The following is a 25,009-nucleotide window of genomic DNA, read 5'->3' on the forward strand; positions in this document are numbered from 1 at the left end:
AGCCACCTTTCTGTTCAAACAGGTGCCGTACTGGGAAGGAGCCTTTATGACCATGATGGGGAAGAACCTGTCTCAGCCAAATCCATAGAATGGTTAAATTGATTCATTCTTGCTCAAAATAAAGAAATCAAAAGCATCACTTGCTGAGAGGTGCTGTGCACTCTTCCTCAACATCAAAGTTGTGCCATACACACACTCAGTGCCTTATGGACACAGCACCAGACACAGAGACCTTCAAGCAAAGCATGAGTCACAGCAACATCCTCAAATCAGTGCAAGGCAATGTGAGAAGCCACTCAGCCCAGTGCCACTAACCGAGATTGGAGCAAAACTTACAAGTTAAGGTTGTTTTTGCTCGTATTACCTCAAAAGGATATCACAGAAGTAGGGAGTAGGAACACGGCTCTGGAGGCAGGCCAAGTAAAATGCCAATCCCACCTCTACCATGCACTACTCATAGGGCCCTAGTGCATTATTTCTCTTTTTGAAGCCTCAGTTTCCTTATTGCAAAATGGGGATATTGACATGAACCTCATAGAGCTGTTATAAGGAATATCAGCATTCCACTCTGACCCTTGATTCCTAACATAGAATATAAGCTCTGGGTAAGAATAAAATATTTTTTAGTTTTTTATTTATCTTATTTATCTTATCCCATGTGACAATATTTCTTTTTAAAAGAGACATGGCTTAAATAATAAATGGGAGCAGAGATCTGGCAGAAGCATCAGGATGGGAAAACAAGTGACAGGATGAGAAAACACCACATTGATAGGAGATACTAATTTCTTTCATGTGCTCAATATTATCCAACTGAATAAAACACACACACACACACAGGACTGGATGGAGTTAGGGAACAACTTGTACTACTTTATCACATTGTTATTAGCAATATTTTCCCACACCTTATTTACATCTTCAAATATCTTATGCTCAATTTTATACCTATGAGACAACATCCTAAAGGCAGGGATAAGCTTCTACTCACCCATGCATCCCTTGACTGAGTGTGTTGAACAGAGATGACAAAAACAGCTTTTGATTTGAGCCATCTGAAGGAGAGCCATCTAGAGGCAAATGATTAAAACAGCATCTCCACAGGCAGTTAAGCAACCCAAACTCATTTTGAAATAGATGTAACTGCACAAGTAATGTGTACTCTCTATGCAAACCCTGAAATAAAGTTTGTAAGACTGATACAATACAAAATGGCATTTAAGCCAAAAATAAAGCCTGAGCAAAGAGATTTTTGGTTGTATTTTTAATCAGTGAAAGTACCAATCCATTTCACAAACAGCTTTACAGGAAGAATGGAGTAATTCATCCTGTCAGTTAAAATTCATAAAAAAATAAGCTCCAAAATTAGTTAAATACAACTATTCAAATACATTATTAGTATTAAAAAACCTCTTAGAATAGACAGTAGCAGTATTTACTTGTAAACAAAACCGCCAGTAACAACCCTTCACTTAATGACAACAAATCTGCATTGTTTTAAAATACTAAAGATATAATAAAGAGAATAGTGACCATTTTTTCTTCTTAATATATAATACTCAATATCTAAAATAATGTTATCAATAATAGATACAAATTGGTGTTGTCATAAGGCGTGTTAAACAGTCTTTTTCACAGTACTCGGGCATCATGTCGCTGCAGAGGACAAACTTTTCAAAAGTCTTCTCCGAGCTGTGATCCTTGCACACCGGGGGCACTCAGAGGACTGGAAGCACTGCTTGTGAAAGCAAGCTCTGCACTCTGCAAGCAAGAAGGACAGCCGTAAGCAAAGGGGCTATCTTGTTTTCTCACATATGTACACTCATCCCCAGGAGAGAAAGGATCTGAGTCCAGAAACCAGATTCTTCCAAAAAGAAATCAGGCAGATTGAAACTCAAAGAGATTATAAAGTCTCCAACAGGTCATGAACATTGACCTCTGAGGGCCTGATGAGTGGATGCTGCCGTGCCCCCCAGATCTGCCCAAGGGACATCCCCCCAGCTGCTGAGAGTATTGTTAGCCAATGGCTCAGGAGGTGGTGTCCCTTCCCTGGAAATGGCCCTAATGGGAGAGAGCTGCCTTGCTCAAGGTCATGTCCCCTTTTTAGCACCAGCCTGTTGGGTGACTGACTGTTCAATGTGGGTTTTAAAGACTTGGCTGGCCCCTTTTCCTCAATTTGAAACAATGCTGAAGGCCATTCCTGCTTCAGAGCTCCCCGTGAGATGTGCTGAGCTTCACTGCATCCACATCACAGCTCAGCTTCTCCCTCTACCCAATCCTGCTGTCTTCACCCCCATGGGTATTGAGCCTAAGAATGTGCCACAGTGAACTTCCTGCATGCAAATCCCTGCCTCAGAGTTTCTCTGCAGAGAACACTGCCTAATGAGTCAGGGAAACAACACTTGAGTGGTCTAAGAGGAGGGCCTGCTCATATCAAGGGCGAAGGCAGATTTCTTACCACATCTCTCCCATGAAACAGTTTAGAGAACACAGTATTTCCTGGGGCACTAATAGAGTAGAACAAGGATCTGCAAACCTTTTCTGTAAACAGGTAGATAGTAAATGTTTTAGGTCCTGTGGGCCATATGGTCTCCATAACAACTTTTCAACTCTGCCATCGTAGCACAAATGAAGCCAGAGGTAACACTTCAGTGTTTGGCATGACCACGATCCAACTACAAAATGGATCCAACTACAAAATGTGGTGCTGTAGCTTACCCTGGTATAGAAGAATTGGGCAAAGGCGAAACTTCCTCTCTTCAAACTCTGTACTAGGAGACATCACCCTTTATCCCTGCTGCACCCAAATACTCCTTCCTGTGCACCCAAAATTTACTAGCTCCAATTCAACATATAGCACACACCAGCACCATTATAATTTAAAGAAATGTTATTTAGCTATTATTAAGCTTAAGCTAACTTTAAAAAATACATATTTTATTGATTTTAGAGAGGAAGGGAGAGGTAGAGAGAGATAGAAACATCAACAATGAGAGAGAATCACACTCCCTAGTGGGGATTGAGCCCACAACCCGGGCACATGCCCTTGAGCAGAATCGAACCTGGGATCCTTCAGTCGGAAGTCTGATGCTCTGTCCACTGAGCCAAACCAGCCAGGGCACGCTTAAGCTAATTTTGTGCTTGTGGATGAAAGGGGCCACCGGCTAACCTGACAAGCTCAGGGAAGGCCTACATGGGGGCTTACAGACTCAGAGACCTAAAGTAACTACAAAAGATGGTCTGAAATTAAACTTTCACTAAAAGCAGTTATGGTGGGTAGTCACCTCCTAGGCCGGTATCTTCATTGACAAGGTCAACATTTACCTTAACTGAGCCTATCTGTCTTTTTGCATCTATAATAACATACCCTTTAAAATGTCTAGGTAACTTGTAACTTCCCTTTTTCCGGATCCCTTGGGTCACAACCTAATGTGCTGGGCGCCAGGACAGATACCACAAATTCCTTATCATGTTAATTGTTCCTGCACCCACCTAAGTATGTGCCCATCATTTTACTTTTTATCCAATCCCAGGGGTTCCCCTCCCCCAACCCAGCTTTGCTTTCTCCCGCCTCTCTAGTCTGTCACCAATGAATTTCATGTAACCCACCTATGTCCCTTTCCTTTGATTGCGATGAATAATTGCAAATGTAACCCGCCAATCTCCGGAGCACTATCTCAATTCGTTGAGGTTCTGCTTCCCAGCATATGTCGACAGTTTGGCTCAAATAAACTCACAAAAATTCTTTACAGGTTTCAATGGTTTTTACGTTAACATGCTTGCTATTAAACTAATGTTAACTCTGCACTTATTATGTTAATAAGCTTATGCTATTCATTTATTAAGATACCTGAACATCTTCTACACGTTGTGATATGAAATGGGAAGATGACAGCTGTACTCCGGCAAAATTCACAAATGAAGCCCTTTCCTTGACACAGCTGTAAGAGTCAAAAAGTTAAAATCCTTATTGGTAATGTCTCTTTCGATGGAGAATCTTAGTCACTACTTTTACAGTATTTGGTAAGTAGCCATTTTTAAATGTCTACAATTCCAGCCTCTGGAAGGAACAAGATGTTATATATTCTGCTGCAATGAGCGGATGAGAACAATAAATGTGCATTCATTTTGCATGGAGAAACATCACATTGAGTTGGATTAAGGCACCAGAGCAAGATCATGATTTTAAACATGGACTCTTAAATTATCTAATTTTGTTTCTGATAGCTGCACTGCAATTCTCCAGTCCCTATAGACAAAGAGCTCCTGCTCCACTGGATCCTGAGTTGACATTGCTGTATTTGGCACAGATGGGACAGATGGGAGTCCAGGCAGACCCCAAGCAGGGCTGGGAGCCCAGACTAAGAAGCCGCTTGGCCCAGGCTTGCATCCCAGCCCTGATACTTACTACAGGATTACTTAAACCAATGGTTCTCAACCTGTGGGTCGCGACCCCTTTGGGGATCTAACGACCCTTTCACAGGGGTCGTCTAAGACCATTGGAAAACACATATATAATTACATATTGTTTTTGTGATTAATCACTATGCTTTTATTATGTTCAATTTGTAACAATGAAAATACATCCTGCATCAGATATTTACATTACGATTCATAACAGCAAAATTACAGTTATGAAGTAGCAACAAAAATAATTTTATGGTTGGGGGTCGCAACATGAGGAACTGTATTAAAGGGTCGCAGCATTAGGAAGGTTGAGAACCACTGACCTAGACTCGTTTAACAGCTGTGAACCTCATTTTTCCCATCTGGAGAGGGTATTACCAGCACTTTCTTCAGGATTTGTAAAAGTTAAATGATGATATAAAGTGTAGAACACCTAGCACAGGCCCTGATGCACCAGAGACAGCTCAGGGACACACCTGCCCCCTGTGAACCTCACCTCACAGCCAGCCACGTGGGCAAGGGAAGCGTTCAGAATGTCCTTGAGCGAGGGCGCCAGCAACCCTTTCTTGACCCTGACCAGGTCCTCCAGGGAGAACAGGTAGAGCTCATCGGTCAAATGTCTGGGCACCTGCTCAAACTCTTTTAATGCACTGCCAGAGAGAAAACAAAGAGGATTCAAGAACCCACCCACACAGGCTGGGGGAGAAGAAGGAAAGGGGTGAGCAGGTAATTGTTTTCTCCTGGCATTCACAATTACTTTTTAACTCAATTTTTTAAAAGAGCCCCAAGAACAAGTTAACCTTACTCATTCAACACATTAGATTTTGCAAGTTCACTTGGAAGCCAAGGTAAAATCCCATACTGATTTCAAAAAAACTGAACCAGCAGAGAAATGTGCTTCTTGCAGACTGACCAAGCAAAAGAAAATTGAATGTTATTTCAAGTCTTAAAACTGTGTACTGGGATAAAACTCACTACCTTACTGATTCCAGCTCAATTTCAAGTCTGTCACTGACAGTTGCCCCAGATAGCAGAAAAATAACTGCTCAGGCATATAACTCCCAAATCCTTGAGTTCAAAACTGAGCTGAAGACTATCCATCTGTGAGCTGGTCACAGGCACTTGGATGCACCAAGGGCATTCCAAACTGAACAAAACCTTCTCCAAACCCTCTGCGCCTCCTCCTAAATTCCCTAAATCAGTGATGAGAAGCATCACCACACACTGCATTCCCAAGGCAGCCACTGCATACCCTGGACCTGAAGCCAAACCATATTTAATTCTGCATCCAGCCTGGGGACTCCCTCAGCCTGCTTCCACTTCCAGCTCAGGCTTTATCTCTGGAAGCCTTGTCAGCTCCCTTCCCTTACAAACAAAATGCTCCTCCACATTCTCAGGGCTCTGTACATATGTGCCTAAGACACAATCCAGCAATGGACTACTGTGCTGATTCCCTCCCTGGACTTAACATGAGTCCTGTTGATTTGTTCATTTGAAGCACAGAATGGATATTCAAGAAATTGTTGTAGATGGTAAGAATTTTGGGTATTGTTACATGCTACATACAAGAAAACTGAGGGTCACAGCATAATCAACCTGTCACAGCAATGCCATGAGGTAAAGCTCAAACCTAAATGACTACTAAAGACATGCTCCTCCCCAAGAAATTTAATTCGAAAGCAATACATCATCATTAAGTAAAGATTAAAAACTGAAAGAAGCGAGAGAAAAACCAAGATGACGGAATAGGTAAACACCGGAGATTGCTGCCTCGCACAACCACTTCAAGAATACAACTAAAAGATGGAACGGACATCATCCAAAACCACAGGAAGGCTGGCTGAGTGGAAATTCTACAACTAGAAGGAAAGAGAAAAGCATACCAAGACTCAGAGGAGGTGCGGTGCAGAAGTACAGAGGTATGGAGGTGCACGCGGAGAGGGCTGGCAGCTGAGGACACGGTTGTCTTTTTCAATCGGGAGGGAGTCTCAAGCTCTGAGCTCCAGTTCTGGGCGAGTCTCTGGGGATCCAGACTCATACGGGAGAAACGGGACTGTCTGGCATCAGTCGGAACTCGAGGGCGGCTTTCTCTGAGGTGCTTGCAGCGATTGCCAGGACACTGAGAAGCGGGGCCTCGGAGGGCAGCCATAGCTGCTTGCTCCACCCAGTTTATCCCCTGGGACCCCGCCCCACCCAAGCCACAAGGCATGCATGGAGGCTTTTGCATATGAAAGGCCTGGCCCTTTGCAATTTGAAAATTACCTAACAAATTGCAGTTGGCCCAAGGCCCCAGGCAACTTGCATTGCTTCACACCTGGCTCCTGCTGGATAGCCTCAGGCAGAGGAGATTAGCACCTCCTTAGAGATCCAGGAGCCAGTGTGCCCGGTGGTCAGAGTGGGACCATCCAGATTGCAGCTCCTCGGATCCATAAAGGATACAGTCAGGAAGCAGACTCAGTGAGCACCAAAGCCCCACTAAAGCAAGTCTTGCCTCAGAGGGGTATCTCCAGCACAGAAGTTCTCCCACTGTAGACACAGCTGATTCTCACAGCCAATTGGCCTGGAGGTCAATTCCTCCCAGTGATACCTACAACAATCAAGACTGTGCACAAAGCCCACAAGGGGGTGCACCAAGAGTGTCCACCTCAGGTAATTGGGGAGGCTGAGCCACTGGGCCCTATAGGACACCTAGCACAGAAAGCCACTCTATCAACACAGGGAAGCATAAAAAATGTGGAGACAAAGAAACAGGACACAAATGACAGAAATGGAGGAAAGCAAACGACTGGATACAGAGTTCAAAACCACAGTTATAAGGTTTTTCAAGAACTTTCTAGAAACCGCTGACAAATTTAGTAAGACCCTCAAAAAGACAGGTGAGACTGCCGATAAATGTAGTGAGATCCTCAAGAAATCTAGTGAGACCATCGAGGTTATGAAAAAGGACCAACTAGAAATTAAGCATACACTGACTGAAATAAAGGATATTATGCAGAGTTCTAACAGCAGACTAGAGGATCACAAGAATCAAGTCAAAGATTTGAAATACGAAGAAGCAAAAAACACCCAACCAGAAAAGCAAAACGAAAAAAGAATCCAAAAATACGAAGATAGTGTAAGGAGCCTCTGGGACAGTTTCAAGCGTACCAACATCTGAATTATAAGGGTGTCAGAAGAAGAGAGAGAGCAAGATATTGAAAACCTATTTGAAGAAATAATGACAGAAAACTTCCCCTACCTGGTGAAAGAAATAGACTTACAAGTCCAGGAAGAGCAGAGAACCCCAAACAAAAGGAATCCAAAGAGGATCACACCAAGACACATCATAATTAAAATGCCAAGAGCAAAAGACAAAGAGAGAATCTTAAAAGCAGCAAGAGAAAGACAGTCAGTTACCTACAAGGGAGTACCCATACGACTGTCAGCTGATTTCTCAACAGAAACTTTGCAGGCCAGAAGGGAGTGGCAAGAAATATTCAAAGTGATGAATGCCAAGAACCTACAACCAAGATTACTTTATCCAGCAAAGCTATCATTCAGAATTGAAGGTCAGATAAAGAGCTTCAGAGATAAGGGAAAGCTAAAGGAGTTCATCACCACCAAACCAGTATTATATGAAATGCTGAAAGGTAGCCTTTAAGAAGAGGAAGAAAAAGAAAAAGGCAAAGATACAAATTATGAACAACAAATACACATCTATCAACAAGTGAATCTAAAAATCAAGTGAATAAATAATCTGATGAACAGAATAAACTGGTTAGTATAATATAATCAGGGACATAGAAAGAGAGTGGACAAACTATTCTTGGGGGGGAAAGGGGTGTGGTGGATGCGGGAAGAGACTGGACAAAAATCGTACACCTATGGATGAGAACAGTGGGGGGGGGGGGCAGAGGGGGGCTGGGAACCGGATAGAGGGAAGCTATGGGGGAAAAAAGAGAAACAGCTGTAATAATCTGAACAATAAAGATTTAATTATTAAAAAAAAAACTGAAAGAAGCTTTAAAACAAAACAAAAAGATATATCTCTAATTGAGATCCTATTACAATAATCTTAACTCTTTAACATACTGTTTTTCCACTTAAAAATCTCTATCTCTGTCAAAATATTCATGCCTATACCTCTATGGCCATAGCTTCCTGAAATTTCACTTTGAGAAGTTTATCCTAAGGACATACCTATGAATGTGGACAGAGATTCAGCTAAAACTTAGGTTTCTTTAAAATAACAATTTATTTTTCAATTACAGTGACATTCAATACTATATTAGTTTCAGGTGTATAGCATAGTTATTTATCCCCTGATAAGTCTAGTTTATTTGTTTATTTTGTATTTTAGATTCCACATATAAGTAAAATTATATGGTCTTTGTTTTTCTCTGACTGACTTATTTCACAGTATGAATGTTCTTCAAAAAATTAAAAATAAAACTTCCATATGACCCAGCAATCCCACTTCTGGGTATTTATCTGAAGAAATCCAAACCACTAATTTGAAAAGACATATGAATCCCTATGTTCACTGCAGCACTATTTACAATAGGCAAGCTATGGAAGCAACCCAAGTGTCCATCAATAGACAACTGGATAGAGAAGATGTGGTATATATATATATATATATATATATATATATATATATATATATATACAATGGAATATTACTTGGCCATAAAAAGAATGGAATCTTACCATTTGTGACAACATGGATGGACCTAGGGGATATTATGCTAAATAATTAGTTTTTCAAATAACAAAAGATAAGAAATATATTTAAATATCTATTAAATATTATAACTCTATTAGGTTTAATATCTATAAAGATATTTAAATCTATTTTATGTAATATTAAGATATTTAAAATCTGTTTGGCTAAAAATCTATCATTAATAGGAAAATACTTAAATTTATCCCAGATCATACTCAAGAATACTATTATACCCAATAAAAGTTTGACATAGCATTCAGGGTGTTTTTAAAAAGCCATTAGTACACCCATGCTCACAGAAACACCATTCACAAAAGGTGAAAGCAACCCAAGATGGATGAATGGACAAACAAATGTGCTGTATACATACATTTAGCCTTAAAAAGGAAGGACATTCTGCTACATGCTATAACTTAGACAAAGCTTGAGGACATCATGTTAAGTAAAATAAGCCAGTCACAAAATACTGTATGATTCCACTTATATATGTTACTTAAGTAGTCAAATTCATAGGTACATAAAGTAGAATGGTTATTGCCAGAGACTTGAGGGGAAGGGTAACTGGGGAGTTATTGTTTAATGGACACAGAATTTCAGTTTTGCAAGATGAAAAGAGTTCTGGAGATGGATGTTGGTGATGGTTGTACAACAATGTGAATGTATTTAACCCCACTGAACTGTATACTTAAAAAGTGGTTACCGTATGATGGAAAATTTCATGTTATGTTTATTTTACCACAATTTAAAAATAATAAAAAGGCCACTAGCTAGAGTTGTCTCACCTGACCCATTCTTCTTAAAAAAGTAAATTCACTAATACTGAGCTAGAAGGTTTAATAACTCTAAAAAGGTTTACATTCCCAAGGAGAGACATGAGGTAATTACAGTCAGCCCTCTGTATCTGTGGGTTGGGTTTAGCATCCAAGGATTCAACCAAACACAGATAAAAAAAATATTCAGAAAAAATATATACCAGAAAGTTCCAAACTTGAAGTGACCATGCACCAAGAACTATGCTGAGTCCATGTGAATGACATGATGTATAAGCATAGCCTGCTGTAGCCTATATACAAATATAGGTTATATGCAAATATTATGCCATTTTATAAAAGAGTATTGAGCACTTGATATCCTGGTGTTCCTGGAACCAATCCCCCTCCCAATACTGAAGGAAAACGGAGAGGCCCTGTGTATCGGAGGGGCCAAGCCAGGAGGCACACAGAGGATTAGCAAATGTGTGCAGGTTATTATCCTCCCAACTCACATGCCCAGACAGCCCCAGCTAACAGTGGTACCTTTCAGCAAATCTGCAGGTCTTCAATAGCTTCTTGATATGAAATAGCTGCTCCTGGATTTCCTAAACTCAGAAACAAAATGGGATACTCATAATGTAATAAATAACACTGGAAATGTATGTCAAATTTAAATGTTATTTCTAACCTTGAAATGCTACAACACTATAAAACAAGCTTTTGAAGTAAAGTCTATACAGCAAGAGTTCAAGACTGAGTCCTGAAACTTGCAGAGGGTTCAAGATGGACCTAGTTTTTGTGGATCCTGAAGTTTACATAACATTGGCTTTCTTTAAGAAAAATACGCAACTATGTATAAAAGAAAGAGATCCTGTCACTTGCAACAACATGATGAACCTGAAAGACATTAATTAAGCCAGACATTAAAAAAAAGGCATGGTCTCACTTGTATGTGGAATCTAAAAATGCCAAGTACATAGAAGCAGAGAGTAGAATGCTGGTTCTCGGGGACAAGGAGGTGGAGGAGATGGGAGCTGTTGGTTAAGGGACACAGAGTTGCAGTTATGTAGAATGAATACGTCTGGAGGTCTAATGTACAGCATGATGACTATAGTTAACAATACTGTATTGAATATTGGAAATTTGTTAACAGTAGATTCCAGGTGCTCTCACCACACACACACACACACACACACACACACACACACACACACACAAATACATAAAGGTAACTGTGTGGGAGATGGATATGTTGAGTAGTAATCATTTTACAAGTCATGTTGTTCACTCAAACATATACAATTTTATTTAAAAGTAATAAAATTTAAAAGCTATGCATAGATGCAAAACTGCATAAATATAAAATTTGACATGGTGCCTTTGCAAGAGCCAGTGCAGGCGAGGGGCCCTGAGGCGTAAACTCCATCCACTGGACACCAGTAAACCCGCCCCGCAGAGGGTCTGTCTGAATTGGGTCCCCGTGATGGCGTAATGTATATTTGCGGCAGCAGGACCCTTTCAGCCGCTGGCCTGGCTTCCCCCAAAAGGTTGCTGCTCACCTTCACTCTGTCCAGCTCCTTGGCCTTCGCATACCGGCTGTGGCTGATGTTCAGCAAATTGAAAATGGGCTGGTGCCATATACTATCCAGCAGCCATTTGGAGAAATTGCTGACGTAGTACTTCCTGAAGTCCCACATGGTCAGGATCCGGGCAGGGATGCAGGACTCCGCATAGGAGTGGCAGCAGTCGCAGAAATACTTGCCCAGGTATTCACAGTACCGGAGCCGCTTCACAAACTCTGTGGAGCACACAGGGGATGAGCACCAATCAGCTGATGCTGAAAAATACCTTGGTGGCCCCACCTCCAATTTCATGCAAGGCTCATTGCTGATTGCTAATTACATGCTGCTAATGCCATACTCAACCTCACAGCAGCTGGGAAAGTGGTGGCAGGGACTGGAGGTCTTAAATCATGGCCATTCATGTGCTTTCCTTTTGTGGAACATATGTCGGAAAAATGGAACCCTCCCAACGTACTGCTGGATTTGGAAGATGGGCGGTGTAAACTGCAGTGAGACTTAGGGTCTGCCATCTGGCGGGAGTCCAGACTGGGTCTCTCATTAGCAGAAGGCTAAGGGGTTTTGGAGGTGGGCAAGTTGGAATTTCTTCAGGCTGACATGAGGCCACAGAGAGAAACTCAAAATGGGATTATAGGATACTAGAGGTGCTGGAGACCAAGATCAACAGTAATTGATATAAATGTGAGGAGTCTGGCAGAAGGCTGACTAGGACTCCTTTTGATATTCATAGGGTGAATATCTACATTTTATTACCTGCTGCTAACTCAATGGCCTAAAGCAAACTCCTCCAACACCTGGAAATCTCACTGTTTGCTAAACATTACCATTGATATGTCTGTTTGCATTCCTAAAGGCAATTGTGTATTCTAGCTAATAAAAGCAGCTGGGAAAGGAGCAACAGGGAGAACTCAACTTCTTTAGTTGAGTTATTCTCTGGTTCCCCCAGTAATTATAAAAATTAATATTCCGTCTTGTGTATCATTTGCACGTCAGCCCTCCCCCAAGTCTTTGAACCCGCGGAAGCCATGCTGGCCGTGAACTCTTGTACAGAGGCCCAGTGCACAAAAATTTGTGCACAGGGGGGTGGGGGGGGGTTCCTCAGCCCGGCATGTGCCCTCTCGCAGATATGACCACCTGCTGGCTTAGGCCCGCTCCCTGGGGGATTGGGTCTAAGCTGGCAGTCAGACATCCCTCTGGCAGCCCGGGAGCCCTTGGGGGATGTCCACTTGCCAGCGGGGAGCAGGCCTAAACTGCAGTCGGACATCCTTAGCGCTGCTGAGGAGGCAGGAGAGGCTCCCGCCACCACCACTGTGCTGGCAGCCATCAGCCTGGCTTGTGGCTTAGCAGAGCTCCCCCTGTGGGAGCACACTGAACACCAGGGGGCAGCTCCTGCATTGAGCATCTGCCCCCTGACGGTCAGTGTGTGTCATAGTGACCAGTCATTCCCTGTTGTTCTGCTGTTAGGGTCAATTTGCATATTACCCTTTTTTATATAGGATAGAGGCCTGATGCACAGGTGGGGGCCAGCTGGTTTGCCCTGAAGGGTGTCCCGGATCAGGGTGGGGGTCCCGCTGGGGTGCCTGGCCAGCCTTGCTGAGGGGTTGAAGGCTGTTTGCAGGCTGGTCACACCCACTTCAGGGTGGAGGTTCCTCCTGGGGTGCCTGGCCAGCTTGGGTAAGGGGATGAGGGCTGTTTTCAGGCTGGCCAGGGCTGCAGGATGGAAGCAGGTATCTGGGATTTATTTAACTCCTATAATTGAAACTTTGTAGCCTTGGCCTGGCTAGAAGCTTCCTGGCAACCCAGCGCTTCCTTGAGTGGAGGCCAGGCCAGCTGGAAGCAGGTATCTGGGATTTATTTATCTTCTATAATTGAAACTTTGTAGCCTTGAGCGGAGCCCAGAGTCAGGGCAGGAGGGAAGCTTGGCTTCCTCCATCGCCGGGAGCAACCCAAGCCTCCTGCTCGCTCCAGCTCCGTGGCTGCCGCCATCTTTGTGACAGAGCGAGGGTTAATTTGCATTACTCTTTTATTAGATAGGATTATACATATGAAAAGTGCTTTATAAATTATAAAGCATTATATATACATGTTTAAAAAGTAGTATCCAAAAGAATTCCTGGATAAATCAGTGAGAAACAAATGTAAAAATGCACAAAGGATGAGAACAGGCAATACACGAAGTGGAGAAATGCATTTAACCAGTAACAATGTGAAAAGCACATCATCTCAGTAATGATCAAAGGCATGCATATTAAAAGACTGAAATACTTGGTTTTGCCTCAGACTGTCACAAATTTGGAGAATCCAGAGCTGCTGAGGCATAGAGAGTGGGCATGCACTCAGGTGCTGACAGGAGCACTACCCCTGAGGGCATTTCCATGATATACTTTAATTCTTAACCATGCAGCATGAATCCTAATGCTGACATCCAACAGAAATGCTAATGTGCACAAGTGGAGATATAGAATGGTGCTCGTTACAGCATATTTATAATGAAGTGGGGAGCAATCTAAACATCCATAAGAAGCTACTGGCTAAATAAATATGGTGCACTCCACAGTGAAATGTAAGAGAGCCTATACAATACATGGAAGAGCACAGGCAGTGAACATCCAGTTACAGGTATGTAGCACATGATCTTGATTTTGTTTTAAAAAATAATACATGCACAGTCCAAAAAGTTAACAGCGAATACTTATGAAGGGTAAGTGTAAGGATTTTTGCTTTTTGCACTTTTAATTTGCTGAAATAAACATGTGTTGCTCTTGGAAGCATCTTCAATAAAATATACTGACAAGAAAAAGGTAAAGACTAATGTAACAAATACCTGGGTACCCATCACCCAGCCTTAAGAAAGAAAACAGTGATTCAGTTAAGCCTCCTCTGTGCCCCTTCGTCAACAGTAGGGTCTAACATGAGCTGAGGTTCATATTTATCATTCACCATTTGACTCCTATTAGTTGGCACATATTGTGAGAATTAAATGAAACAATGATGGCAAAAGATCTCCCACAGTACAGAGCACACTGTAGATTCTGAATATAGTTTCCCTAGAAGGAATTTACAAATATCAAGGTCTGAGTGATCACAGAAGCAAACCTTCATTGAACATTTAGTCTGTGTCATGCACTGGTTAAATGTCTTACGCATGCCTGTATTTGTGCTTGAACCTCTATGAGGTGAGGACTGATACTTCCCCTATTTCACCAATGAAAGCACAATATAGGGAGGTTAACCACATGCCAGAGACACAAAACAGTAAGCAGGCAAGCAGGATTCCAACCCAAGTCTGGACTGGGGAAGCACCAGGTTTTAGCCATCATATCCCACTTCCCATCTGCCACATTCCATGGATGGGAAGGGCAAAAAAACGAATGTCTTTGCACTTGCACAGATTATCCTCAGACCCAGGTCACACTCAGAGTTGACTTTTAAATATAAACAAATAAATACGTGATTCTTATTATCTGTAATAGTTAATGTTCTGGAAAGTTGCCATGAACACTGAATTGAATACTGAAGCATTGCTCCTGAGGGAAATACAGGGTTAAGTTCCCGTGAGTCTCTGGGAAAAGCATTTTCATCAACCGCTCAACACATAAATTTGTTTTATGTGTGTTTTTTGTTTAAAGACACATTATTCAATATATTTTGCTGATTCATATCATTCAATTCAGGGCCAAAAGCACTGTGACTTGTGCCTGAAAGAAACATATCCAATGCATACATTTTCTCTGTAAGGCACATCAGCCTTCTTGTGCTTAGGAAAACTAGACAACACATCAGCACTATGCTTGAGGGTATTTTAAATAGCAAAACTACCAACAAAAAGTATAAAATATTTTTTTAAAAGGTACTAAATAGACTGTTGAAAGAACTTGTTTATTGTATGCACTAAAAGAAGAAGGCAAAGCATTGCTTTGTTCAGCTTCAGCTGGGAACGTGTGCAACAGGAAACAAATTTCAGGCAATTCAAATTTTTCAGTATTTTGTGCATATCTGTGAATGACTAAAACATGGTAAGCATTGATTTTGGAGTTACAAATAAATTTTAGGGAGCGAGCAAATTCACAAACAATGGAATTTGTGAATAATGAGGATAATGGTAAGTACAGTGGGGCCTTGACTTACGAGTTTAATTCATTCCGTGACGGAGCTCGTAACTCAAATTACTCTTATGTCAAATAAAAAAATGAACGAGTGAGACACGTGATGCTGGGCTGATGTTGTGGCGTTCACTGTGACGTTCGCTGTGCCAACTAGTGGTGGGGTATCTGAAGCTGGCTTGTAACCCGAATTTTAGCTCGCAAATCAGACGGCTCATATCTCGAAAAACTTGTTAGTCGGGACACTCGTAAGTCAAGGCCCCACTGTACATATATATGTACATACACTATTATTTTTAAAAAATGTATTTTTATTGATTTCAGAGAGGAAGGGAGAGGCAGAGAGAAATAGAAACATTAATGATGAGAGAGAATCATTGATCAGCTGCCTTCTGCACACCCCTCTACCGAGGACTGAGCCCACAACCTAGGCAGGTGCCCTGACCTGGAATTGAATCGTGACCTCCTGGTTCATAGGTTGATGTTCAACCACTGAGCCATGCTGGCAAGGCCATACACTATTATTAAACTCTTAATTAATTATGTGACATCTCTCTAGGGTTGGCAAATTATTTGTTAAAAACTTATTAAGTAGCTAATAATTATGTCTGAGTTCTCAAACTTGAAACTTTGAAAAGTCTATTGTATTGCATCTATCTCCCCACCCTGATTAAAATCTCTGGTGTAGCAGATAATGAGTATTATTTTACTTATGACAGGTTTCCAATACATTTTATACTAAACTAGAGGCCTGGTGGACCACATTCATGCATGGGGGCAGGGAGATGGAGGGGGAATCCCCTCAGCCTGGCCTGTGCCCTCTCGCAGTCCAGGACCCCTTGGGGTATGTCCCTATGCCGGCTTAGGTGGACATCCCCTGAGGGGTCCTTAGCGCTGCCACGGAGGCGGGAGGGGCTCCCACCACCACCACCGCTGTGCTCACCAGCTGTGAGCCCGGCTTCTGGAGTGCACTGACCACCAGGAGGCAGCTCCTGCATTGAGCATCTGCCCCCTGGTGGTCAGTGAGCATCATAACGACCGGTCATTCCACCATTCAGTTGATTTGCATATTAGCCTTTTATTATATAGGATGGGCAAAAAAGGAGGAAACCCTGGCTCTTGTACTCTACATTTCTAATCAAACTTAGCAAGATGGGAAGGAAAAAACAAAGTGCCTATAAATTCTGGATATAATTCATCTTTCCCTAACACCTAAAATACTTATATTTCAATAACCAATCACTCATTCATCAAATTTCATGGAATATATACTAAGCATTATATTATCAATACAGAATAAATTATGTCCATTTCTTCTGGTTTCTTCAATCCTTTAATTAAAACAGAACAAAACAAAGCCCTAAAATCTGGTGCTTGACCAGGAGTGACTTTTTACCCCAAGGGACATTTGGAAATGTCTAGAGACTTTATGGTTGTTACAATGCATAGCTGCTAGTGGCTTCTAGTGATGCTGCTAAATATCCTACAGTGCATCAGACAGCAACCCCCAACAAAGTCAATAGTACTAAGGCTAAGAAACCCTGCTCTAAACCACAATTGTTGTCATCTTAGGAAAAGTCAAAATTATAGGCCGGGGGGGGGGGGGGGCGCGGAGGGGGAAGGAGGCAAAAATCTAAAACAGTGTTATCCAATAGAACTTTCTGTGAGGATGGAAATATTCTATATCTGTGCTGTCCAATACAGTAGCTACTAGCCACATGTGGCTATTGAGCACTTAAAATGTAGCTAGCATCACTGAAGAACTGGATTTTAAATTTAAATTAATTTTTTCTGGTAACTCTGTGCCTCCATTGGTTCTTTTCCTTTATGCTTCTATCTGTTGTTTTTGTTTTGTGGTATTCCATACATCTTTCCTCTGTTTCCTCTTTTTTTAAGCTATATGTCTTATTTGGGGAATTTGTGTGTGTGGTTGCCATTAGTTTTATAAAAAGTGAAGTTGCATATATACCATAATTTTTTCCCTTTTGAGTACATCTGATCTTCATCTTCCTTTGCCTGTCCATACCTGTCCCTCTTCCCCTTGTATGTTTTTATTGTCACAAATTATCCCTGTTTATGCTGTGAGTTTTTGACAATCCTACTGGTAGTGTCATGACCTTATGTTCTTTGTTTCATGTAGAATAACTCCCTTGAATATTTCCTGCAATGGAGGTTTTTCTAGTGATAAAATCCCTCAGTTTCTGTATGTCTGGGAATGTTCTTATTTCTCCTTCATATTTAAAGGATAATTTTGCTGGAAATAATATGTGTGGCTGGTAATTTCTCTCTTTCAGGCATTTGAATATTTGGTTCCACTCTCTTCTTGCTTATAGAGTTTCTGCTGAGAAGTTGGGTGAAATTCTGATGGGTTTTCCTTTGCAGGTCACTTCCTTCTTTTCACTGAATGCTTTGAGGATTTTTTTCTTTGTCACTAATTTTTGACAGCTTCATTACCAAGTGCCTTGGAGAGGGCCTCTTTGGATTGAGGTAAATAGGTGTTTTGTTTGCTTCTTGGATTTGAGGATCTAGTTCTTTCCATAGGTTTGGAAAGTTCTCATCCATTATTTGTTTTAATAGACTCTCCATTCCATACTCTCTCTCTTCCTTCTCCGCTATGCCCATGATTCTGATTTTGTTTTTGTTGTTATTGTTTATGGAATCGGAGAGGTCTCGTAGGGCTATTTTGTATTTCTTTGTTCTCTTCTTCCCTCTGCATCATTTCTTGATTCCTATCTTCAATATCACTAGTTCTTTCCTCTAACTGGTTGGTTCGGTTTTCTATGCTCATCAGTTCACTCTTTATTTCTTTGCCTGCTTCATTTCCAGAATTTCTGCTATATTCTTTTTTAACAATTCAATTTCTTTGGAGAAATACTCATTCTGTTCATTGATTTGTTTTCTGAGTGAGCTGAATTGCCTGTCAGTATTTTCTCATATCTCATTGGGTATTTTCAGAACTGCAATCTTGAAATCTGTCATTCAACTCGTATAATTCTGTGTGTTACAGCCTGTTTTCTGGGGATTTTTCTTTTTCTTTCTTTTTTTCTGAGCATTATTGTTGTGGTTGTTCATGGCATTGGTTGTTCTCCTTTGTTTTCCCATTTATCTCTGTTCCAGTAGATGGCGCTGAATTGCAAGATTCCCCCCCACCACCACCCCTACCCCCGCCCCCCCCAACTCTGTGGCCTCACAGTTTTGAGCCGCTGTGGCTTCCCTAAGGTTGTACTGCCTCTGCTGCTTGGGAGTGAATTTTGTTTTTCCCTCATGGTAATGGCAGTCCCTGACCTTCAAGGGTCTAGCCCAGTGGTCGGCAAACTCCTTAGTCAACAGAGCCAAATATCAACAGTACGATTGAAATTTCTTTTGAGCGCCAAATTTTTTAAACTTAAACTATATAGGTAGGTATGTTGTTATTAACTTAATTAGGGTACTCCTAAGCTGGCCTTTGCTAAAAACGTCCTCAATCTGATTGAGGTACGTTCGCTGAGGTCGACCCCTTCCAACTCTCCCATCCCCAACTCATGCATGAATCGTGCACACGCACCTCCCCGGAGCTGCGTCTCCTGTAGCCCAACTGACCGACAACCCCCACTTCTTCTAATGCCACTACTTCAAAATAGACTCGCCCAGGCCAAAAACCAACTTCTGGGCACGGGCCACGAAGTTTCAATCGCACTGTAAGTGCGAACCCGCACGTGGTATTTTGTGGAAGAGCCACGCTTAAGGAGCCAAAGAGCCGCATGTGGCTCGCGAGCTGCGGTTTGCCGACCACTGATCTAGCCCAAGCACCCCTCCTGGGGCTCAGTCACAGAGGGAAACTGTGTTTCTACTGCAACAGCTCTTGGCCTACAGACAATACACTCCTGGAAACAATCCAAGAGCAATGGGAGTCTAATCAGTGGCAGGGCTCTGCCATCTACTTTCTTTGCCTGAAAGCCAGCAGCCAGGCCCAGGCAGTGGGGAGCGGGGAGCGACTCTGTAGGGAGGCTGTCTGCTGACTCACAGCTCACAGCTCACACATGGAACTCAGATCTAATTCACAACATGCCCCCACGGTTCAGACACTCTCTCACTGTTTGTGTGCGACCACACAATGCCGCCACTCTAGTGGCTATTCCAACAGCCAGCCACTTGCTGGGTTAGCTCTCTGTTGGTCCGACCAGCTGAGGAAAATGCCCATGACTGCTGAGGCCAGTTCCCAGCTGCGCTGTGGACACACTGTAGCCATGTTCGGCTTCCCTCCTTTCTCTCGTCTCCCCACTTATTCCAAGGAGCCCACCTTAGTTGTTTCAGTGTGCAGGTCTCTCAGGTGTGCATCTGTGTTGAGCAGGGACTTCTTTGTTGAATGATAGGTGATTATTTTGTTGAAATGTTAGGGGAAGAGGATAGATGTGCCCTTACGCTGCCATTCCTCTGATGTCACTCTCCCAATTTAAATTAATTTTAATTTAATTTTAAGTAGCCACAGGGGCTAGTGCAGGGGTGGGCAAACTTTTTGACTCGAGGGCCACAATGGGTTCTTAAACTGGACCAGAGGGCCGGAACAAAAGCATGGATGGAGTGTTTGTGTGAACTAATATAAATTCAAAGTAAACATCATTACATAAAAGGGTACGGTCTTTTTTTTTTTTAGTTTTATTCATTTCAAACTGGCCGGATCCGGCCCGCGGGCCGTAGTTTGCCCACGGCTGGGCTAGTGGCTACTATTCTGGAAACTGCAATTCTAGAAGAAAATTGACTAAAGAGAAATACTAGCTAAATGTAATGGATGAAACTTGGTTAAGACCTGGATAGAAAAATTAGTTATAAATGCTATCTTAAGGACAACAATATGGACTAGTATTAGACAATATCAACAATTGTTATTTTCTTTGGTGTGATAACTACTCATAATTCTTATTATTAAAATACTAGAGGCCCGGTGCACGAATTCATGCGCGGGTGGGGTCCTTTGGCCTGGCCGGCGATCAGGGCCGATTGGGGCCAACTAGACAGGGGGAGGGACTGCACGAGGTTGGCTGTGGGAGTGCACTGACCACCAGGGGGAAGCTCCTGCATTGAGCATCTGCCCCCTGGTGATCAGTGCACGTCATAGGGACCAGTCAACTGGTTGTTCAGTCAACCAGTTGTAACGGTCGCTTAGGCTTTTATATATATAGATGCTTAAGTATTAAAGGGCAAAATGTCATGTCTGTTGCTCAATTTTTAAATGTCTCTGTGGATATGAGATTAGAGGAGACTAAGGAGACATGACAACTAAATTCAAATGTATAATTCTTGATTGGACCCTAGAACAAATAAAGAACAATAATTAAATCTGAATAAAGTCTGTGTAGTTATTTAACAGGATTGTAACAATACTTATCCCTCACATTTAATAATTATACTGTGATTATTATGTTAGTATTAGGGGAAGCTAGGTAAAGGGTATATGGGATATCTGTACTATTTTTGTAACTATTCTGTGAGTCTAAAATTATCTCAAAATAAAAACTTAAAAAAATTGTTTTAAGTGCGGCAGGATAGTAAGAAGCTAGGGAAAATTTCTGGGCAAGTGGAATGGGAAAATTGAGACAAGAAAATTAAACAAGGCCAAATAGTTTTGGCAGCTTGCAGCCAGACTGTGAATCACATGACCTTATCTTCCCCAACCAAGGACACTTGAGAGCAAATGGTTTAGACAGCTCCTCCCTAACCAGAGAATACATAGCTTAAATCACCCTTGCTTGGGAAAATAGAGAACCAAGACCAAAATAATGTCATTGTACCAGATAAACACAAGGACAGATAAAGTCTGGGGGACAAACAACAAAATCCCAAAAACTTTGGGATGGTATCACTTGGGGGATATTAGGCAGGAAAGATGGGTGCTAGAGCAGGAGGGGGGAAGGGGAGAAAAAGGGGAGTTTATCTCACCCACTAAACAAAGAAGTCAGCTGTCTTAGGTCTTGCTAAACAAGATGACCAGATGTATGTATAAACATTCTGAGATAAGCCACAATATAGAAGGAGACTTTAAAACTTAATCTGCTTCCCAAAATATTTGGCAGGGTAACTTTGAAACCTATAGGGTGAAGGGTATAAAACCCTTTGATTCCCCACCAGGCAGGATGCTCAGACTAGCTGAGTTGCCCACTTATCTTTATGCCAACTATATTCTTAATAAATTCACTTGCTTTGCATCCTTAGAAAATTTACTTACTTTTCTTCCTAAATGAATTTACTTGCTTTGCTTCAACACTGCTGTCTGTCACTCATCTGAATTCTTTCTCAAGAGCTGAGGAGGGGAGAGCCCACTCAGAGGGCTCTTTGGTAGCATAAGAACTACAGGAATTTCACAGGAAAAGTGCAAAATTGTTTACACGGTTGGGTTGGTAATGCCTCTAGGGTCTGTGCACTGCCTATCACTGTAGCATGTTTTCTCCTCTTATTCATAGTATCTAGTAACACAGAATTTCTTTGCAATAGCCTCGAGCCCTTTGCACATGGTAAGTCTCCGCACCCCTCCCCCAACACACTCTTCTGGGGATAATCACTTCCTTACAAAAATTCTCATTCTACCCACCCCTAAGCCCAGATTAATTTCCCTTGCTGTAAATCCCATAGCACTCTTGGCTTTCTCTTTTTTTGCATACATTGTTCTTGTTATTTACTTGGCTGATGACTATAAGGGAAGGACCACTACTGTATCAACAGTGTGGGCAAACATCTTCATATTTGAATAAATTTAGGGAAGTACTTGAAAAGTTGGTGGAATCATAGTCATGTGTTCATAATTTCTGACTCATGCATTCAATATTTACTGAGGCACCAAAATACAGTGGTTAGTCAAATATACACGGTTCCTACTAGACTGGGAAGATGAGTTATTTAAATAAAATTAGTTACAACTGTGATGCATGGCAGGAATGGTCATTCAACATTGTAGAAGGATGTCCAGATAGATTTCTGTGTTCTATTTTTATTTCTTGAGGGGGAGGCCCTCAAAGTCTCTTTCCTTCCAAGACTGCCTATCAAAAGTCAAGGGAACCCTTTCCCATAAAGCTCCTCTTCCCAGTCTTTGTGGGGGTCACACCATGGACACTCTCACAGCAGAACAAGTGATTCCTAGTCTCAAGTGGGCAACTTGAATTTCTGACTGGGGGAACCCTGATTTTCTAGGCCTCAGCTGGCCCAGGGATGATCCCCTCAAACCCTCTCAGAGGAGTTTGGCTAGCTCCTTGGTAAACTGTCCAATCATTCAACAAACTTATCTTTTGAGCTGTGTGCCAGGCACCTTGTAGGAGCAGGGGCTAAAGCAATGAATAAAAGAGACAACACATCTGACCTAATGGAACCTAGAATCTAGTGAGGAAGAAAGTCAATAATAAGAAAAACCAGTAAAATCTAAAAAAATATTTTAGGCAGATAAGTGCTAGAATAAGAAGGAATGCATAATGCATACACATGTATGTTTGTGGCAAGGTGAACATTTCCAATGGGGCAGCCAGGGAAAACTTCATGGCTGTGAAGATGTGAAGGAAGTAAGGAAACCAGCTTTGGGGATGTCTGGCATTCTAAGACAGGAGTGAGCCTGCCACCTTCAAGGACCAACAGGGAGGCCTTGTGGCTGGAGCTGAGTCCCCGAGGGGAAGGGAACTAGGAGATGAGTCTGAGAAGCCAGTCACATAACCCTGTAGGTCACAATGGCCTCTTTATGAAAGAGAGGGCAATGTTATGAAGTTCTCATACTAACTTCTCTCACACAATCAATGCAGTGCCCAATTTTGTTATTCTCTGCCCTGTCATCATGTAATAAGCAGTCAGTCAATTTCCATACTTACTAGGTTCTATTGGAGTTCCACAGCCAGCACAGAAAAAATTCTGGGCTGCTACCACGAGATCCCTCCTAGGTATAGAAAACAGTAACAGTTACATTTCAGAAAAGGCCAATGGAGCAGTTTTCACTTATTGGAAAACAAACTGATGATACTTTTCTTGTCTTGGGGCCTTAATTTTGTCATTTTCCATTTGTGAAGAAATAGAATTACTCAATAGAGTTTTCTAGTTGAAATCCCTGGGTCACTAAAGCAGAAGTTAGTATCACGAATAACACTTCCATCAAAATCTTTAGAGACTTCACACTGCGCATGCACAGGATCCTCTCTCCAGAGAGAACTAGAGATAGGCAATGCAGGGAGAAAGTTCAGGTAGACCAGACATAAGAGGTGATTGTATTTGGGAAGTCCACAAATAGATCCAAAGAAATTTAGACAAATAAGGATAATGAAAGACAAAACTATACATTTCTGGTGAGAAACCATCTAGTGAAGTGTTTTCTATTGAACTGTTGGTGCCATGACTTCACATGTGATTTGGAAATACAAAATAAGTTATAAAATTTTATTATAGTTTAGGGTCAGCAAAATTGGTCATGGTAAAAATATGCAGAACCCTACCCATGTGCCTTTTCTTAACTACAGGAGCTCTCCTCGAGATTAAATTTCTATTTTAAAAAAGTCACTGATTTTTATTTCATATTGCACTGAAAAATAGAAGGATCCAATCTTTTAAAATTACTGTATATGATTTTTTAGGTTCAATATTAGCCACTAAAAATAGTCCTTTTAGCCTATTTCAGTGGCTATGTAATGTCTGTAATTAAGAACACACAGTGAAAATCTCAACTTGTCAAACCTTACAGAGCCCCTCAAAAGCAGGGTGCCAGAAAGCTAACTCAGAAAAATATGCCCAACCTACCTTTTCCTAAAAAAATTTTTTCTTTGTCCCTCAGTGTATTACTTTTTTCCTTTTCCTACTTTCAGAGTCAGGTAGGAACTGAGACCGTTTAGGGACTTGGGCCCAGGAACAGAAAAAATACCAGGTGGCTAGGAAGACAAAAGGCCATTGGAACACCAAATAAGCTGACTGCAAGAATGTCACCACCCCTCAACCCCCTACTTAAAAATGCAGAGGTAGCTGATTTTATTTTCTTATAACTGCCTGCTTCTTGCAGGTGTTATAACTACTGACAACACTCAGTTGATCAAGGTTTGAATGCTGTATGGCCTTCCTAAGGTGGTGGTAATGAGCAGTCTGCCATCTCACCCTCACAGCTCAGGTGGGAACATAGTTACCAGACAACTCAGCTGGAAAGTGAAATCACTCCACCCTGAAATAGAAATTTCGCAAGCCGGCCTTTTTCAAGAAGAACTGCCTTTTTGCACAAGCCTGCTTTGTCCTCAGCTCATAAAAGGAGCCAAGCAGAGCCAGCCCTTAGAGCCAGTTCAGATGACCTTCCTTTACTCTGTGCTGCCTCCTTTGTGCTCCAACATAAGCTTAATGAAATCTGCCTGTGGATGAAAAGGGGCCACATGCTAACCTGACAAGCTCAGGGAAGGTCTGCATGGCAGCCTTGCAAACTCAGAGACTTAAAGTAACCCCAAAGGATGATCTGAAATTAAAACTTTTTAAAAGCAATTT

The 25,009-nt window shown here is 41.8% G+C and overlaps 1 protein-coding gene across 5 annotated transcripts in view; it reads right to left on the reverse strand.

Moving 5' to 3' along the window:
• Window positions 1-1,266: 1,266 nt before the first annotated feature.
• The window catches only part of RUBCNL (rubicon like autophagy enhancer), a 79,883-nt gene continuing 56,140 nt past the window's right edge, over window positions 1,267-25,009 (reverse strand). For 3 of the 5 annotated variants that reach the window (XM_070407484.1, XM_070407482.1, XM_070407483.1), the window contains 6 exons: window positions 23,371-23,435; window positions 11,424-11,662; window positions 10,408-10,469; window positions 4,904-5,057; window positions 3,851-3,941; window positions 1,267-1,761 (listed from right to left, as the gene is read on the reverse strand). In XM_070407484.1, the coding sequence (XP_070263585.1) occupies window positions 1,649-1,761; window positions 3,851-3,941; window positions 4,904-5,057; window positions 10,408-10,469; window positions 11,424-11,662; window positions 23,371-23,435 (724 nt within the window). In that variant the 3' untranslated portion in view covers window positions 1,267-1,648. The remainder of the gene's footprint in view (window positions 1,762-3,850; window positions 3,942-4,903; window positions 5,058-10,407; window positions 10,470-11,423; window positions 11,663-23,370; window positions 23,436-25,009) is intronic. The other 2 variants (XM_070407485.1, XM_070407486.1) reach the window with 2 other exon arrangements.

Source organism: Myotis yumanensis, unplaced genomic scaffold (genome assembly GCF_028538775.1).
Source record: "Myotis yumanensis isolate MYYU_CA2020_CCGP unplaced genomic scaffold, mMyoYum1.0.hap1 SCAF_3, whole genome shotgun sequence".
Lineage (NCBI taxonomy): Eukaryota > Metazoa > Chordata > Mammalia > Chiroptera > Vespertilionidae > Myotis > Myotis yumanensis.